The sequence below is a fragment of the Battus philenor genome, unplaced genomic scaffold (genome assembly GCF_028537555.1).
Source record: "Battus philenor isolate CCGP_79_NKW_IND1 unplaced genomic scaffold, ilBatPhil1.0.hap1 SCAF_13, whole genome shotgun sequence".
NCBI classification, from domain to species: Eukaryota; Metazoa; Arthropoda; class Insecta; order Lepidoptera; family Papilionidae; genus Battus; species Battus philenor.
Genome location: NW_027181675.1, coordinates 4,231,518 through 4,252,526, shown reverse-complemented (window position 1 = coordinate 4,252,526; position 21,009 = coordinate 4,231,518). Strand labels below are relative to the sequence as shown.

At 34.1% G+C, this 21,009-nt stretch overlaps 1 protein-coding gene across 6 annotated transcripts in view; it reads left to right on the top strand.

The window, feature by feature from the left end:
* pdm3 (pou domain motif 3) overlaps positions 1-21,009 on the top strand; it is a 217,238-nt gene that overhangs the window by 35,849 nt on the left and 160,380 nt on the right. For all 6 annotated transcript variants that reach the window (XM_068776924.1, XM_068776927.1, XM_068776922.1 and 3 more), the window contains one exon: positions 15,619-15,716. In XM_068776924.1, coding sequence (XP_068633025.1) covers positions 15,642-15,716 — 75 coding nt within the window. In that variant the 5' untranslated portion in view covers positions 15,619-15,641. The remainder of the gene's footprint in view (positions 1-15,618; positions 15,717-21,009) is intronic.

The window sequence follows — 21,009 nt, the reverse complement described above, 5'->3', positions numbered from 1 at the left end:
AGTTCAAAAACTCCACGTCCCTTACGAAACATATTCTGAGAAAAATGTGAATAAGAAAATGATAGCATTTTGGTATATCACCAGGCCAAAAGTTAAGAAATTCCGTATAAAAAGTATCCCTTTACGCCGACAGGGACATCCGTGTCCCATAATCTTTATAACGATTTATCACAGAATACATCATAAATACATTACTACTGAATATTTAGAATAACAATTTACTTGCCAGGTAATGATAATTTGACACTGTAAAAACTTGAAAAGCACTTTTACAATATCAATTATTTATTCCAAACAGCAAAACATTCGCGCCAAAAGAACTCTATCGTTCCGACGACGATAAACAATAAACGGTGTTAGTTATCCTATATTGCTAGTAAAAAATAATAAAAAGGTACTTTCCGAAATATTAAAACAAAAAAATAATTTACAATGGTTACGTAAATATTTAATTAATCCGTGATTTTTGCTTGGGACACTGGCGTCCCTGTGGTCGTGAAAGGGTTAAATGAAGATATACTTAACTTACCTGACGCAATAAGAGGTGCAAAACCACTGCCAGCTTTTAAAATATGGTAAGCGGTTCCTTGGCGTTAAACAGGATTGTCGTTTCAGCCTATAAATGTAAAAGGTATAGGCATCCCCCAAATATATCTGTAAGGAGGTATATATCATAATCGCTACTCTTAGCAGGTGGGTTGGCGATCACAGTGTGGTATTATGGAACGCAGAAGACGCTACTGCCTATCCTTTTGAAACTTATATGTAGACAGTGGTAAATCTGAATAATTAATGCGCTCAAAGTGTGAGTGAAGTGTGTGCGTGTTATGTAATATTGTATCACGGGAATAGAAGACCAACCGCAACCTACGATCGCAAGTCATCTACCTGGGCTACCCCTGCTAAAATAGGATATTGACTAACAATTATTACTTTTTTGTATTTATATAAAACAATTCTCATGTAAAATGTATTCATGTATATTTGTGCATGTATGTATAAAATTGGTATTTCCGCTAGTATTTTAGTTTTTTTTTTTTGTTTTTGTCATCTCCATGCGTAGGTTGTCTGATAAAGATACGACCGTCTGTTGTACTAACTCTCTATAAATACTCATAGATTATTTTTTTAGTTATTATCTATTTATTGCTACGTTTCCTTCTAGAGTTACATTTATTTTGGTATACAATTACGTGTAAATAAATAAGTTAATAAAAATATTACAAAACTGAGATTGTATACATACAAACTGGTTTAAGAGCATTTAAAAAAAATTAGAAAAATAACCAGGCACGTAAAGCTAGCACTGGAAATAAAAGTAAGATTGTTATACCTATATGTAGGCAGTATAAAATAAGTAAGTTTTGGGGGCAACTGTCTACGGTATTAATCTGTTTTATTTTGAATTATTGTAACCTTAATTATTGTAGTACTAAACATTCTGAATAGCGTTTTATATGAATAATAACCAATTAATAAAATCAGTAAATGACAGTAAGATGAATGGTAACCGTTCGCTAAATAAAACGAGTAACGAAACTGTATTGGTTAAAGCACTTAATTAAATTAAATAGGATGTTACAAATAACAAAGAGTAAACAGTTAAAGTGCAGTTTACGCGAATTCATTTTAATTTTCGCCGGCTAATTTTCATAAAATTTAAATAATGAGATCCGTGAACGCTCGATTTAATTTCGGAACGCTGCGATTTTCGGGCGCAGCGCTCGGAAGCGGGCCGCTGAATGATTAAAGCGCGCTTGTAAGTAGCGCCGGCGACAAATGTGCGGTCGCGGCGCAATGGCGGCGCAATGGCGGGGCAATGGCGGCACACGTGGCCGCGGTCGTACCGCGAATACGCGGGAAAACGCACCGCGCCGATTCCGCGATGCGGCCCCTACGATTTGCAATGTTTTCACAGATAACACACTTTCAATTATTACAACACGTTCATTCATATTCTATGATGTTAACCTTTGCGGCTTTTATAGATTTAGCAAACTTATGACTTACAGATCTATATAAAAAACCTAAAACGACACATCAAATATAAAAGTATAACCTATAACATATAAAAAAGATGTTTATTTTGACATACAATAAAAACAATCAGATAACTGTTAACGGAATATCAACAGATCAATGCAAATTAAAATTCAATAAATCATTAATTTTTTTTTTAAATCAATAATAAACTTTGTAGAATGTTAAACTTTCTCGAAGTAATTATTAAATCCGTCATTTTCAAAAAATATTTGGTCGTTTATTTCAAAAGTTATTTATGTATACATAAATTCGGACATATGCTTTAAAATTAATTTCTACATTACTAAATTTTACATTTTTTTTAAACAAAATAATAAAAAAGTGTATTGACTCATTTTTGTTACATTATCATTCAGCTTGTTCGTTAGATTTAGTCCAACGGCGATCAAGAGTCATATCCTTGACCACTTGAAGAGATATTACTTTTTGAATTGACCAAAGCTTCCATACTCTTTCAAGAGCTTACTTCTCCTGGTTAATGTGAACACAGCTTTCTAATTTACTATGATCTAATTCATAACGATTTGGCATTGTTTCGTTAAAACGAATACATTATAGTAAGTACCCAGCAACCCCTCATCCAGAAACGAACTGCTAATAACGAGATAAATAATCAATCGAAATAAAAATATATCGTAGTGCAAAACGAGCGAACAGCTCTAATAATTCTGCATTTTATTCATATATCAAAACAAATAAAAAGAAGCAAGAGAAATAGTAAAATCGATGCTTTTATTTCCATATTATTCTAGCCGCCAAACATTTAAAAATAATCAAAACCCAAAAAAAGGCATGTTAGGATGCTAAACAAAAAATAAATGCAATAGACTATGAAAATTTTATTATCAACTCGCAGTGTTTTTTTAAACTTTTTTTTTAACTATTTCTATATGTATTCGTAATTTATAAGACATGCTAAATAAATAGAATGATCAGTTCGAAATTATTTATATTTTTTATTCTATTGGACAGCAACAGTACAATAACTTATAGCAGTAGTAAGTCTGTTAGATGCTAGTAAAATAGAAATAGTCTAAGTATATAGTGACATTTGTCCAGGGCCGTACTGGTTTTAAATACAGAATGAAAAGTCGCTTGAATGTCGTTGCCGGTGGGGAGCCAGCGGCGGTGGTAGCGGTAGTTTGACACACAGCGCGCGCATGGAAAATGGAAAGTGACCGTACGAAAACACGGTGGACAAGCATTGATGTATCTGTCCATCTATTATTATATTTAGCCCGTAGCCGGGCCTCGGTGAAAGCGAAACCGATTTCAATTGTTATCCCACTCGGCCGTTAATTGACCGATATTTGTAAACGCCCGCGGCTTCATTTCCTTTTAATCACGCACTAGTTTACGGTTTTCGCGCGCTTTTCGCATAATTTTCGATACCGATACAGGTAAAGCGTGATGCGCTTTATTTGGAACGCGCTACGTATTTAAACTTAAATATATCTTTACGACAGACCTACGCCTCTTAGTGAGATAATGATGACAACATATTTAAAATAACCTTCGACGGCAATATTCTATAACTAAATATACAGGTTGATCGTATAGGTGTAAAAGCTTTAAAGAGATGAAGGTATTGACACATTTACCAGCAAAAAGCTTTGTAAGCTAAGTATTTGTACATATTTCCAATCACCCTATGTAAAATAATAAATCTAAAAAAATTACATTAATTTAAATTTTATAATATTAATAATTATAGGAATACGTACTGGCCAATAACTTCTGTTAGTACAAATTCTGCAAGAATATCTATTATTATGTAATAAACAATAATTATTTATGATATGTATTTAATAGAATCAGGCGTTACCTTGCGGAAGTCCATCCTAAGTAAGAAAATAACCAATATTTAGCCACTTCCGCACATGCAGTTGTAGTCGTGTTACAAAGTGCACCGCCCGCCAGCGAGTTATCTTATTCCTGAAGATGCCTGTGGAGGGGTGAAACAAGTGTTGAGTGATTTAACGGTGGCAGTTGTGTAATTTGCATTGTTTGCCGCATACGCATTTATCAGCGGGCTGTCGGGCGGTCCACTTTGTTGCACAACTACCACTGCATATGCGAAAGTGGCTAAATATTGGTCCTTCTTTTTTACTTATGATATGTAATCGGAATCCGTTCATTAATTGATCCGACGACATAATAAAGGTTGCGGGAAGTCATTGTATCTTTGAAGGAGGCATTTGGCTTGAAATGGGTGCACATCAGCTGAAAAACAAAAAGAAGATTTAGCAAGCGAGGTTTTAGCCTTCCTAGGATGCTTAACTAGGTTTGGGTACTACAGCTCCACGGCGGACGCTCTGAAGGTGGTACCTATGTGATCTAAGAGTTCGACGGTCTTTCAATCTGATAATATTGTATCTGACTGCCCAAATCAGGTTCTAGGTCAGCAAAGTCTTTTACGTAACATAACTTCAGGTTTAGCACTAGCTTTCTGTGCCCTCAAGCCCGCGCAATCTTTAAATACCAGACAAGATAAAAATGTAAATCCATATTAATCACTAAAAGAATTTTTGGGGACTCTTATTAGAGCAGGACGACTTAAGAATCTAACGAATTCTTGAATCGCTCTAAATAAGAAGCGGCGAATCTGTACAGGTAAAATAAACTCAATAAGCTATCAATCAAAACAGATTTATTTGTAATGTAGATCTTAATCTTCGTGTCACTGTCGACTTGTAATGCCTGGATATTATTAATGTGGTAAGTCTAACCGTTTATAAATTTTACGACCAATGTCCCGTTTATATCAAGTATAATCCATTAAAATCGCTTGTAAAATTAAATTTCACATGTTAAATAACATTAATGTATTACCCCAAAGGGCTAATTTTATTATTATCTGTTCGAACCTTTTTGCGTGATCAACCTCTATGAACGACTGGCAAGCTGAAACAGATTAAAAAAAATCGTTTGTTATAAATACGCAGTTTTTCTGCATAGTATTGTATGTGTTGTGTATAGTGGGGTCCTCTGAGTTAACACATTATTAGGGCACTAAGAAAATTTTATTGCTGGCAACATCACACGGGAGACATCATAACTGGCGCGAAACAGCGAAAAGTATTAACTCCCTTAATGCATGATTTAATGACGTCGAAAGGAAAATAATGGATTCAAATACTTTATTATTCGCTATTACTCGGGAAACTATAAACTAATATTCGTTTCGCGCCATCATTACCCGAATTTAGTGTTGCCATTTTATTGTAAACTGCTAACGGTACAGAAAAAGTTAATATTCCGGGGCAGGTGAATTTTGCAACTAACGGTCATTGGAAACGAAAGGGTCTCGTGGGGCATCCACACGCCGGTAGTGTGGGCAAGCCCTCCTAGGAGGACCAGCCGAGTCGCGGTCGCGAAAAGTCTTTGGATGCGAACAGCGCAGGACTAGCCACAGTGGCGATCGTTGGAGGATTTATGCTTTGCAGTGGCCGTCAATTGACTGATATGATAACTTTGGACGACCTAAAATTAGTTTTTAATGGAATCAGGCGTTACCTTGCGGAAGTCCATCCTAAGTAAGAAAAGTACCAATATTTAGCCACTTCCGCACATGCAGTGATAGTCGTGTAACATCCCATCTTGGCTATTAAAACAGAATATATTATAATAAATAGCCTTAATTTTTTCCAAGACGTGCAGAATTTTTTACTCACCTGTATATAGTGTATTCACCATATAAAAATAGTTTTTTAAATTATTACACATGGTGATTGTTTTAAGAAAAAAGCTTAAAATGAGCTATTCATTTGTCAACAAAAACCTTTAAGTTTTATTCATATTTACTATCACCCTATTTGAAGATACCTTTCTAAAAAATATTACATAAATTAATTAATATATGTAGTGAGCCGAATTCCGAAAACGATTTACTTAACTGTAATGTTATTTTGTTGTTTATTATTTCTGAAACCGTTGATTTTTGGATAAAATATAACATACATTTAGTGACACCAAATGAGCCATACTTTCACCCCTATAATGTTTTCATTTAAATTTCTTTAGTCTAAACTGTTTCATAACAAACTAAACTTACAACAAAAGATCGAACATTGTTTTATTATTACGTAAATAAAATTATTTACGATATCTATGCAAAATTAACTGAAAACTCGCTAAGGGAAAAAATGTTAATGAATACAAAATTTCATGATAATTTTTGGTACTATAAAAGACTATTCAAATTTATAGAACAACTTAGTAATACATGTAGACGTGCCCGCGTTTTATGTTCGCGCAAAATTGTCTAATTATTTTGTACGGTAGACACATATTTTGTTCATCTGATTCTTTTAAAGAAAGTATATTGATACACACGGTGTGTCGTCTTTTAATTCTTTCGACTCGCCAATCCGTTAGGTTAAATTAAATAATTGAATAATGAATAATATTTTTGATCGTGTAAGATTAAGAGACTAGGTATATCATGTTGCTTCAATTAAAAAAGAAATCATCGATTTTCATGCGCCCATAACGCCGGCCCATTATATTTCGTTAAAAAACAAAGTCTGCGGAGATGGCTGGAGGCGCGTGCGTGGAGTACCCTCGGCCTACACTCCACGTACAAAAGCACTCATCATTGCCCTTCCGCGGCTGTCCCCGCTACGATCACTTATTATTTCCGAACGGCCATTGTTCTAAAATCACATTCACGCGGGAAAGTCAATTGTGCGAACCGCTTTTTTTTTTCAACAGCCGCCTCTCCGATCGCGTAACTTCTAATTTTTAATTCCAAACTACTCGAAAACGCTCCCTAATTACTGCATTGTGTTGCTTCAACGAACATTAATGTGATTTCCATTCACCGCCTTATAACATTTTGTACACTCAATGAGTTTTCTATGTGTGATTTACATTCTAATTCCGTTTTAATTCTTAGATAGAGTAAATTTGATATTATGTAAAAAAAACTCAATGAATAGGCATTTAAATAAAAGAATTATATTATTTTTCTTATTATTCTGCAAAATTATGTATTTATTATCTTAAACAAGCATTTTATAGGTCTTGTATACCCTGTAATTTGGAACATTTCAACGTCATCGTTTCAGCCTATAGACGTCTTTACCACATATATCTATGTACGTATATATATGGTGGAATATGCCTTGGCAGGCAGATCGCAGTGTGGAAGAGTACGGTTGAGAACGTAGGTGTATGGTCAGGGTAGAGTCAAAAATAAAACAGATTAAAAATAAATAACAAGTTTACAATTAGTTCTGTTAAAAGTTCCAATTTTGAATAAACGAATTTATTTATCTTATTTTAATCCTTGGTAAATTTGTTTGTGAGTTGTTTGAATTATATAAGATCGGACTGGAAATTGAAGCCGCGACTTAAGATCACAAGTCTCTGTCGCAACCGCTGGGCTACCACACATTTTATATATGATCTGATTAAAATGTACAAACTAAGATTGACACGACTGTGGTCTAAGTTTTAACGGCTATCTTGTATTGCAATCCTTTAAAACTTTTCTAGTTCGATACATGTAAGTTTTAAATATTTTTGTTACGCAATGAATGTTTGAATTATTTAAATGATATCACGATTATAAATATGTTATTTTTAAAATTATTATAATTTTACATAAAAGACAAAATGGCCTGCTAATTTATGTGATGTTTGACATATTCGTAATAGCGGAATCTTCGTAGTGTTATTTAGAAATTTAATTAAATTAGTTACTTAAGGTTAAATCCCGGATTTTATTTAAGTGGAATTTAAAAATTAAATCGATTATTTTGAATACTCGTTAAAAATGAAACGAACAATTCTTATTGTTTCGTGAATCGAAAAAAATGAAATAGGTTCGTTATAAATTATTCGTCTCGATTATATTCGGCGTCGGTGTACAGTCAACCCCATAGAATTAGAAATCAGCCTACGCCGCCGAAAAAAATATAATTATAAAGCGCGCGTAATTCTAATTTCGAATTCAAATTAAAGCCGCTTAATGCGCGGGAGCGAGCCTGTGAAAAAAAAGAGTTGACGAGTGCTCGCGGAGGGTGGTAATTTTTCATTAATTTAAGTTCACCCTGTTTTGTTTGCTTTTAATCGCATTTCTAATTAATCCCGTCGAGAATAACGTGACAACTGTCGACTATGGCGGCCATTTTTATTTCGCGAGGCCCAGTATAGCAGATGTCGGGCGATTTCCATTTGTTTCTGAGATTAATGATTCGGTGCGCTTGTGAATTTTTCCGGTCGGCTTTTGTTGTTTTAGAAGCAATTTGTCCGCTTACATTTGTCGAGAGGCATTCGTTAGAGCCTACGCCGATGATATTGGATCTGAATAGGGAAACGATGTAAAACGGAGGAGGCTTGGCCCCGGATCTCAATCTGTCTTAAGTGTCCGTTCAGTGTTCGCTTACTCGGCTGATTTTACTTTCAAACACCAATTTTTAGAAATTTTACAAGTAGACGAAAAAAATGTAATTTTTAAAAAATTACATCGCTGTTTATCATATAGGTATAAGGTCTAAATGATAAGATATAAATTTAAGAGTACCTCATAATATATACGTCCAACAACATAGTAATACCTGTGACCATATGTTTTCGAAATATTGTAAATATAAAAATAAAATAAACCGCAAGGCATTTAATTTTTATAAAATAACATTTGCTTAAACGTTTACCCTGTCTATGTTAAGAAGTCATTATAAATAAACAGATTTTCAATCGCAATTCATCGTCAAGGCTAGAATACCTTTTCATTACAAATTGTATCATCCAATAATAATATTAAACAATATTTTAACTTTAAAATCCTTTTGTTTATTTTCTAACCACAATTCGACGCCAACACCGGAGTATCCTTTCATTACAAATTATTTTATTAATAATAACCATATTCTTATCAACAAACGGATACTATTTGTTTTATTTGCTTCAAGACCTTATGTATGTATACTTTACCTCCCTGCGTAGTCATTAGGAAATATATGTATATACTTACATATGGGCACCGTTACTGAAGCTCCGAAACATTTTCTCATCTAAAATATGGCAATGCCTGAATATGAAGGACTTTAAAGTTTCCTTAAACCGCCCCGTCGCTTCTCATTATCTTTTATCACACAACGAGCCCTCTCTTTCAAACTTATTTTATTGACTCCTCCTTATAAAAGCGATTGATTGTAACATATACTACATGCGGTACACGCTCAGAGCTCAATAGTTTTAGAAATTATATAATAAAGAAAATTTATTTCAGAATTACGACTTTTACGTATTAAAACTAATTAAAGTTTCTGTCAATTTGACTATACTGCCACAGGTTAGTGAACTATCCCATTTAAAAGAAAAAAAAAACTTAGTAATTTGATATAGGTGAGGGTCAAAGGTGGCAAATAAGGTATATTTTCACACTCTTAAAACTTTTACACCTATAAACTATAATACTGTATGTTATTGTGGTTGTAATAATATTTAATTAAATAACACGAAACATTAATTAATACGGAAGTGTCCAAATAACATAAAGCGATTATGTCCGTTGACTTAACAGCAGCCCCGGAGGCTGCATCGCCATGTGTCAGCTGAGTGCGTTCTGATTCCATCCCCAGCGGTGCTGATTGCGTTAGTCTAGAAGATCCATTCAGCTGGTCTGTGCACTCGACCTCTACTTATCTATTATACATGTAATAACAAATCTATCATTTTTAATTTCGTCAAGTTTTGTAACTTACGCACATTGTTTTGATTGTTGCAAATATTTGTAACAAATCGCATGTAACACAATTGTACATTATATTTAATCATATTTAACAGCCAATAGATATTACCATTGGATTATATAGGTGATTGGTTAAAAATGAAAGCTTTAAAAAGGGTGAATATATTGCGCATATGTCATCAAACACGTTTAAAACTTTTACACATATTTCTAATCATCCTGTAAAAATGATCAGTCTGAAATATGGTTTTACTATTATTATGGTATTTCTATTGGAATGCAATAGACATAACTTCTTGCAGTACAAAGTGTAACAGATAATAAACAATAATTAATTTTAATCTGTATTAATTTTTTACGAATTTTGAAAACGCTTTTGTATACTACAACTACGCTATTTATTATTTCTGAAATCGTTGATTTTTGTATAAGGTACCATACATTAATTGTTACTTAAAGAGCTATACATTCACCATTTTTAAGCTTTTACTCCTATAACCAATCAGTATATTTTACATGATAATTTGTCATAAAATCTCTTAAATTTAAATTTTTTAATAACCATTCACATACTGGCGCATGTCAAACACAAATATCAAAAAACCGCTATTTTTTTCTTTTCTAATTGATAACAGAATGACGTAGTTTAGTTCATAAAGTAAGTTTAATAGGTTTAATAAGCTTTAAAATTACACCAAAATTGTGCACATTGTTTAAAAGTTTACCATGAAATATGAAGCCTTTTGCTCTAAGATCAAAGAACAGACATATAACGTTCAATATTCATTAAAATTGACGTCACAAATATTTAACATTCTACATCAATGCAATAATTTCGTTACATATCTATGCCTATATGTGCTTTAAAAGTAATGACTGAATTGTAGTATCATATAATGAAATTCATATAACCCAACAATTTGAACATTGAACACCGTATTCTCCATATTACTAAGACTAGAAGCAAGCTGTTAACAGCATCGTACGTATATCTAACTAGGGCAGCTTCTATCCTGTCACATAAAAACCTAGATTTATATAAGGTCGATATAACCACGTGCAAGAATTACTTGGTGCAAGGTATAAACACATGCCAAAATTCTGTCCACGAGTCAGGCCGGTCTTAAGTCCGCCTTACATAATACGTGTCCATAAAGCTAGTGCCTCTATCGTCCGCAGTGCACTATAAGTGTCTGGTGCCTGTAAATTTTCGCAACGGCGATCTGCGGCCGGTCTTTGTGCTATTAATTTGTAATGTCTCCCCCCCTCGCCCCTCTTCTGCCTGCCGCCTAGATGCAACCGCCAGATATACGCGTACTAAAGACATCGGATAAGTCCGTGGATTGCGTTCGATTGAACTATTGTTCAACAAATTTGTCACTTAAAAAAATGAAAGTTTATTTTTACACCAACAAAAACTTGATACATTAATACATGTAAATAAATGTTAACAATATTTTAGTAAATTTAATTTATACTCTTATATTGGTCTATGTAATAATATAACAAATCGATTCAATATTACCGTTGTTGTTAAATAGGTTTTTAAATTAAGAAAAACTTGAATGCAACTTAAAACCATGGGAGAAACTTTTTCTCGAATACGAAATCGTCGCTTGTAGCTTTTATAATTTTGGGCATTATTCTTTTAAAAATATGCTTAAAATTAAATAGATAAGTTTGTCAAGCATTTAAATCTAATATAATTGTATTTTAATACAGTTTATAACTACGCAATGCAGACTTATCATTGCGTAATAATAGTAACATATCTTGAGATATATCTTGCATAGCTTGACCGCGTGAATCGTAGCCGATCTTCAATGGGGGCCCGCGTTTCCGATAGGATTAAGCCAGACTTACTGCTCGGTCAGAAACACGGCGCGACGCAGTAACCTCCTCCCCCCCGCGCCTCAAACCTAACCTCACCCCCCTATCGCCGGGCGCATTAGGAGCAATCATATTCGACGGCTGCTACGTTTTGGCATCAGTTCGTGTTGCTTAGTCCGGCCAGGGCTATTTGCAGAACAATGATTGGTGGTGTCTTACTTTGTAAGGTGGATAAGGTTCATTTTTGCATGCCCGAGATTCCGGGTTGATTGGAGTGGTAACGCTGGGCAGGCGTTCTATTTGTTTTTGTTGAGATCGACTTGCTTATCGCCGTGTCGTTTCTAGGACACTTGATTTTAAATGATTCTAGATCCGTTCCTTTTGTGAAATCTTATAATCTTCCGATTTATTTCACACTTCTTTAACCGAACTTCGTTTTTTAATTTTAATTAATATTGATGTATTTTTTATATTCACTAAGTATTCTTTAAGATGTTAAATAAAAAGTTAAAGATTACTTTTGTATTATCATTTTAAAAACATTACATCGTTACTATACTAATAAGTCAAAAATATAAAAATTCAGGACATTAAAAATATGTTCTCCTGTTAAATTTCAAATACTTTGAATACGATCCTAGTAACTGCCTAATAGAGTAACATAATAAACAATATTATACAGGGTGATTAGTTCTAAGTGTAAAAGGTTTAAAAAATAGAAAACAACTCAGTAAAAACAGCAACAAAAGCGTTTTCAAACTTCAGATTACTAAATATTACAATTAATTGTTTCTTACTATATATATATATCTGCAGACTTTATACTGTAGCCCTTTGCGTTCCAATAGAAAATAATATGAAACGTAAATTAATGTAACATGCTTCTGAGTAATAACTTTATATACATTTATTGGTAATAGATGTAAAACCTATAAAGGTTCTTGCTGACAATTAACTTATATATACACTATTTTAAACTCTAAAACCAAGCATTCTGTATTTGTTGTGTACTCTTAAATAAGGTAAAAATAGTTGTTGATTTCTTTTAAATTATTATTTCTCTAATATTTGTAATAAAAAGTTTAATAAGAATAAATGTCAACTTTGTCATCAGTAAATGCTAATTACAAAAAATAAAATTGTATGTAATGAAAAGAATGTTTTTCTGTTACATTTTGAAAATCACATCATATTTTATATGCAATTGTAACATCATAATGTTTAGAGTCACGTTTATAATATTGTATATTAATAACAATACTTGATCAGGAAGCTGTTGATATAAGTCAAAGACAGGATTTTGGTTGCAGGCCGCTTCCTATCGGTCCTTTGGAAAATCTATAGGGGAAGCCGATGCCCAGTAGTGGACGTTTTACAGCTGGAATGATAATGACAATGATGTTGAACCTTATTAATTATATTTATGCTTTTACCACTGAGTCATCGGGAGCATGATTAGTCTCTCTTAATCGAAAACTTCGTGTTTGTTATAACTGAAGGCTACGAAACCAAAATGAACGGATTATTCGTAGAAAGTTATTTTTGTGTAAAAATTATAAAAAAGAAAGTGTGAGTTAATAGTAAAAAATTAAAAGGCAAGTTTATTTTTGTTTGGAATTTTTTCGATGCGAAAGTTCTTTCCATACGAAGCCAACGTTTCAACTTAAGGTAAATACATACGAATATCCGATCTCCAGTTATCATCGTCGACTGTTGAGCAAAACATTAGTAAATCCATTATCCCAATACGAATTGAATTCTGTATGCGTATCAGGAAATCGAATATTCTAGACTCATAAGATTTACAAATACGTAAATGTTAATTTCCACGAAAAGCGTCAAGTATAGAAACTATGAGAATTAAAGCCTAACGCACATCGCGGTATAATACGATTCGACGAAATACGAAATCTCAGCACTCTAGATCTTTCTAGATAAACATTTGTTAAAATACTTACGTTTATTGGAAACGCTGTATTTTAATACAGGATAACGCCGTTTCTATTTGTCTATACCAAATAAAGTAAGCTTCACACTTTGATATTATTGTATTGGATGTAACAATGCTTCGTGGTAATATTGCTTTAAACTTTATTGCGAAGATAAGATGTAGCAAGTCATGTGTTCGAGAATAAGTATACACGAAATGTTAGTAGCATTATTTGTATTTACTTTATTATTTAAAGACATTTATCATTAAATGAAAATAATAAAAACTATAACTACAAAATGTCGTATTAGTTCCTTATAAAAATTACTAAAAACGTTCGTTCATAAATTATTTACTTTTTTATCTAATGACTGTAAAGAAAGTATAATATCTAACCTATAATTAATTTAACATAGATCGTTCATATTTTGTTATCATTTATAAATCCGTTATTTAATGTTTTTCTCTTCAATTCCTTTATGAACTTATAGATATGAGCTAAAATAATTTTGTCCGGGGTTGTGAATGCCTTCAATATACAAACATATTTAATTAGTTAAACTAATGTAAAGTTTACTATGTTTTGTTATCGGCAGACCTATTTGAATTCATATCTAAAATCAAAATGTCAAATACATATGTTTTTGTTAAATTGAGGCAAAAGTATATCACGTAATACCAAAGTTCGTATTAAAAAAATCAAAGTAACTTTATTCGGTAATTCTCGGGATTCCTTCGCGAAAACATTTGGGGCGCGTGTTTCGAGCGCGGTCCCCTCTCGATAACAACCCCCAGGTAAATAACGCGGGGGGTTTTCCTTCTAAATTTCACCAGACGCGATTCTTGACCTATTTGCTCCAACACGTTGAGGCGGGTCAGGTACGTCGGCCATTTCTTTCGGTGAGAGTGCTTCACTCTGGCGACACATTTTCAACATGTTGTTTAGATACGAATAGAGTTATATTGTTTAACTGTTACTTGCTCTATAATTACTTTGGTAGAGTCACAAATATATACTCAATACGTAAACAATGTTGGCCTATGTCCAGCTGTGGACATCTTACGGCGATAAGATCAAATGAAATGGTAATGAATATTTTAGATTAAAATATATTAATAGACAACAAAAATGAAAATTAAATAACGTTAAAGTTTCTAGATACAGACTATTAAAACTTATGTAGACCAGGTTAAGAAATAAATAAATAAGAAGGATCAAAAAGTACAATGAAATAAATTTAATTAAAAATCAAAGCGGTGCTTGTGTAAGTAGAACCAAGTTATCAATTCTTTTGTGATTCTATTTATAGATTCTTATGTGTAATAGTATTAAAAGTCAATGACGCAATGGTTCATAATCGGATACCCTTGAATAGGATAACAAAATGGTATTCGACGAACGTTTCAAGCGAAATTTCTATCACTCTTTAAAGCGTAAGCTAAGAGCTTTGACATTTAGTAGTCCACTGTTGGACTTAGGCCAGCTACATAGATTTCCAATAGGACCACTTGAAAGCGACCTGCATCCAGTGTCTTCCTACGACCTTAATATGGTCATATATCATATGTCCACTGTGTGGACGTTCTACGCTGGGATTGCCGGATTTCACTTCAGAACCGTGCGGCGAACTCTGATGTATATATCATGCAATCCCCTGAGCCATGGTTACTGAGAGATTCGAGTTTAGTTAACGTAAATAGGTTTATGCTAAGTGTCTTCAGTGCTATGCTTGAACTGTGAAGCTGTATATCTCAATGGGCAAACAGTCATCGACATTATATTATTTAATAAATGCCCACTGAAAGGCAAAGCCTTCAGGAATTCCTGTGAACATGCCGCGTCTACCGGATCATAGTGGCCACTCGAGAACTTGCAACCCCAACGGTCGTCGATTGTACGAATGACGTGCCCAGCCCAATGCTACTTCAGAAACAATTTTTCATGCTACGTCGAGACTTTGATTCGTCTGCGAATTTCCTCATGATTTGATCTCTCAGTGAAACCCCGAGCATGTTCCTGTTCATTGCTCTCTGAGTGACATTTTAAAGAGGACTGTATTTATTTGTAAATGCAGTAATTGTTGCAAAGTGTTTTATTAAGATTTCTTTTCAACAGACGAGTCGGGATGCGAGGCTGATATGCTGGAGGGCTCGGAGGTGGGACGGCACTCGCCGCCCCGGCCGCAGCAGGAGCCCATCAATCTTAAGAATGAGGTAAGTCTTTCATAGTGCGTTCAGTACCTTTATACAAGCATACGTGACGACTGTGCATAATAAAAAAAAATATATATTTCGAATGTGCTTTTCTAAGCATCTTCTAAAAGTTATGATATGTAATCTCGGAACGTTGATTTTATCGTCAAGAACCTTGTCTCAATAGTTACTCTTTTTATGTAATTTTCACAATTTTTTCCTGTTATAAATCTTCTATTTGTCACGTAAAAATCAACTTGAAAAAATTCCCAGGCAGCTTTATTTCCTTATAACCTTTCATACAATTATATGTTGTATTGATAATGTAACTTTTTTTTGCGGATAAAGTTCTTCATAGATTATATACCAGAAGCGTATACATTAAAAAGAAAAGAAAGACATCGGTATTTTTTATATCAGTTCAGTTCAGTATCAGTTTATATCAGTTGTTTTCAAATTTCATTAGCACGTGGATTTCTTCGTCCTGACAGATTTTTTTTGCGTATCTCCTCTCAACTTTAGTTGTTTTATGATTTACTATCTGGCTCACAAACACAGGATTTACGATATATTTTTGTAGACCAAATTAACTTTTTTTCGCAACACGCCTAACATGCTTAAGCTAGCTTATTTAACTTTAACTTTATGATGCTTTAAGTAATGAAGATGCACTTGTTTCTACGTAAGCATTGAACCACCGACTATAGTCGATTAGGATTAACATTAGAAGAGTAATTTCACAGTGACCAGTTTAAGTGATTTTCGAACGGCTAAATGGGAATGATTTTATTGGTTTCTGTGAGTAGTTTAGTCGACATACATAGTCGATGTATGATCCTATGTCAGTAATAATACGAATCAACGAGTAAATGGTAATTCGATATATTCTTGACGTAAATATCCTGCAAAAAAAGCTATCGCTTAGCCTTAGCCGATTGCTTAATATAAAATTTATTTTGCACGCGGACTACAATTCAAAAAAACTTAAAATGGATAAATTTGTTACCAAAAAAACAACATTTTCCCTGATTTTTTGAACCTCTTTTCTTATTTCATTTGCTGTATCTTGCAATGTTCTGCGCAACTTATATGTACCTTTTATGTAAAATATCTGAGAGGTTTTTAATAAAGTAACTTTAAAATAATGAACGAATTTAAACAATACATTGTATACACATATAAAAACTGCCATCAACAAAATTATATATTTATTATTGTAAACAACGTACTTGGATTAAACTTAAGATGCAATAAAGTTGAAAGTTAAAGGCAAGAAAATCTTTTAAGTTAAAGTTATTTTAAAATAGTTTATTTGAAGCGTTAATAGCACTTAACCTGCCGGCTCTAACTAGAGCAGTGTGATGCTCCACCAGCCCTCTTACCTCTTACAAGAGGTCGCCGCTGTCCTACAGTCGGAGGAGCACACTTGTGTAATATATATAATCTAATAATGGGAAGTAGCCTGTTATTATTACTGTTTTTGGATTATGTTAGGAAAAACGTTTAGTGAATTTTTCGAAAGGTGTAAAATAAATTCCGTACGCCATTGTATCGATGTTTCGGCGCACACGTCCAGTCACAATTAAAACAGCGGCAAGGACGAAGTTGAGTGCGAATAAGCGCGCTTAATTCTCAAGTGTTGACCGTCGAGTTAGGCGAGCAAGCAGCGCCGACCTAAAAAGAGCCGGCACGGAACCCTGCGACTCAAAAGGTCCGCGATTGCGCCGAAAGACCAAACATCCATCGCTTCGTTAGAGGCCTCCGTAAAAAAAAAAAAACAAGCCGAAACGATCCGCTGCCGACCAATCGGCGTGGTACCCGCGCAGCCTACTTGCCTCAGAATCTATAGTATCGATTAGTGAGCGCTTTTTTACCCGCACGCACTCACACACCGCCGCGGTGGGGGCATGCCTTTTTAACAATCTTTTTTTCGACCACCCCTCGCCCCCGAAACCGCCATGTCCATTGCGCGCATGCAAAGACCACCCCCGTTCCCCACCCCTCATATAGCAGCATTGAAAATGGAATTTCCATGAGTGATGGAGTGTCAAACGGGAAGCAAAAAGGAGTAAAAGAACATTATGTTAATTATTGAACGCACGCTCCGTCGTCCGAGTTTAAATTGAATGTCATGTCATATTGTGTCGCCGCGCCGGGGTACGGCCTCCGTCTGTCTCCTCTATTCCGCTCCGTGCGTCGAGTTCGTTAATTTTTTTTTCGTACGTGCTTTTTTACTGATTAAACAAGTCTACTCTTGTAACTATGGCCCGCCTGAAAGCTGAGTGCACCGGAGTGACGTTTTACGGCGCGGATGACAACAAAAAAAGGACCTTCTGTTAATGAATTTAAAATTCCTTTTGCTCATTTGCTCGTCGTTACACTAATCCGACGATAATGCTCCGGCGATAAAAGTAAACTTGTTTAAGTGTCGGGACTCATCAGCCGCTTAATTCTTTTTCACTACTTCTTGAGTTCTTTAATCGAATTAACAACAATTCGTACCGAAAAGCTTTAAAATTAAAAATATTATTGTCATTTAATCATAATTGCGACATCAATCAAATCAATCAATCAAAGGTCTGCTGGGGTTTCTTTAGGAGTTGAGCTGGCTAAACTAAAGCCAACCCTGATGCAAAATGAGCACTGTCGCTTGGTTACGGAATCCAGCCAAGTAAGACAACAGAAGACAAGACAAGATGACGGTGAAGTTACATTGAATCGTACATTTTTATTATACTACATGAATTTGTAAAAAAAAAACTTAAATTGATAAAAAATAAATTCTCACCGGAATAAAAAGTCATAATGCTGTAATTTTGTTACAAAATAATTAATAAATACGCTCATCGCATTAGTTCAACGTTCATCTTCGCGCCGGAACTGAAAAGCAATCGTAACAAAAAAAAAAAGTTCCACTCTCCCGCGCGGTTTCGCGCTTCCTTTTTAACCCATTCCGCCATTTACGCTCCTTTCACTTGCTTGTGAGATTTATAAGGACCACGTGTTTCCATTGACTACTTTGTAACCTCTTTTCACAGTTCGCGAACACCCTTTTTTATCTGTAATAAACAAATAGCAATGTACCGTTAAAACTGTAAATACTCCAAGTTTTTTTTTATTGGATATTTCGTTCATTGTCTTCGGTCGGGGGAAATTCGAGCGTGTAATAAGAACTTGTGTTCCTTTTGTGTAAAAAGTTTGAGGGGCGTGTGTGTGGCAGGCGCAGGAAGTCCGACAACGCAGCGAACTATTCAGATAGACGCATTGCTAATGGAAACCCCCGAAAAAATATCGTGGCGGAAAAAAGTTTAAAAAAAAAGGAGGGCCAAGCACATTTGAATGAAAATCGAGTGGGGGCTGCGCCGGTCGGACCGTCGGCCGATCGGCTATTATTATTATTATTACCGGCATTATATCTGCAATTTTTTTCCCGCGCACACAGCCGCGCGAGCGCCATTTTTATTTTTCTTAGTTTTTTTTTCACGTCCCCCCACGCGCCACACGTACAGCCGCGGCGGACGAGCGAACTATGCGATGTCTACAAGTGGACGAACATTTAAATTGGCTCTCATCAAATATTGACTACGTGTAGTTTTTTCATTAACCGATCCAGCTTTTTGTAACCCCCGATACCGTAGCCGTTCGGTTTCTATCGCTCCGCGCTTTTGATACGCAGTGTAATACACCGTGCTAATTAGTTCAAATACAAACAGTTCTTCCGCCGATATTTCCCGAATCATTTTTTTTTCACGTAAGCACCGAAATGCACTTGGTTTTAACGAATAAGTTATACATGTTTTCGTATAGTAAGTTGTTCAATAAATACTTACAGAAATTATAAATATCGTAATCAAAATATTTAAAAAAAAGCGTTGTCAAAATCCAGATTATTACATTATAAAATAATTTTTATTTACTACTTTGTCCTATCAAAAGTTATTTGCATGACGCATTTCTATAGAAACAATTAATTAATATGACATATTTTCAAGTGATCACATTATACAGGTTGTTCGAAAATAGGTGCATATTTTTAAAAAACCCTATGAAATTTTTATACCAAAGAACAAAAAGAAAGTTTATAAAATAAAAACTGGTTGGTTAAGGGATAATAACGCTTAGGTTTGAATATCTTTAATGCAGTGTTAAAGTTATTTACGAAATCATTCTAAAAAACTGTAGGGGCTGCTGTTTGTTGTAAGTTCTTAACGGATCAAAGTTTGAATGTATCTTCGAACGATTTGAATAATTTATCATTTAAAAAAAAAACCTCTAATAAATTATCGAATTTAGTTATTTAAAAATATAATTGCGATTTGTTTTTAATTAAAATATAGATAGTCGAAAAATATTGTCATGTATCGAAACAACTTGACATATATGATTTTACTTAAATATTTGAAATGGCTAGTGATTATAGAATCTAAAAAAAGTTATTTATGGTTATATAAATTTATAAGCTTTACGAAAATTATTATTTATGTGGTATAATAAACCGTTAATTATTTATAATAAGCAAGGTTCATTCCTGAACCGGCAATTTATTTTTAAATGATTAAATTCTTTAATTTATTCGTCTTTCCTTATCATGTAATTAGGATTTAAATTCGAAATTAAATTAAGCTTCGCTAATACCGCGTTCAACCGCTTAAAATACTAATAGATAAAAATTATTAATTACCATAATAGTTAATTTGTTAATGAAGCTATAAATATTCCGGCGGTTGCTAATTTATTTGAAACCGATGTATAATCGAATGTTCGGATCTACGTTTACCTAAAGTTGAAGTGTTGGATAGTTATGGAAAAGACTTTTGTATCAAAATAATCCAGGATTCAAATTCGTATGTAAGATGGATCATTGTACATGCTTATATCTAAAATAGACGACAAATTATATCTACTTTTGCACAGGTGTCTCTTTTCCTTTACTCCGTACATATTTCCTTTTTATTAACACCACACCGCATCTTTTTAGCGATATAACTGTTAAAAATTAGTATCATCGTCCACAGCTGGACATAGGTCTCCCCCTAGAAAATTCCAACAGGACGAGTCGGATGCAGCATCCAGCATCTTTCGACGACGTTAACAAGGTCGACTGTGTACCTTTTAGTGGTGCCTACGCTGCCCTTGCCGGTCTGCGGTCTTCACTGCAGAATCTTAGGGTCCCAGTTGCTACACTTTGTACATGATATGTTGTCTGCCACTTCGACTTGCAGAATTGTTATTGATATCTTTCGTTTGTCTAAAAAACTCTTCAAACGTTGCATGTACTATGCCGATTAGCAATCTCTACTTTAGAGGAGCTCAA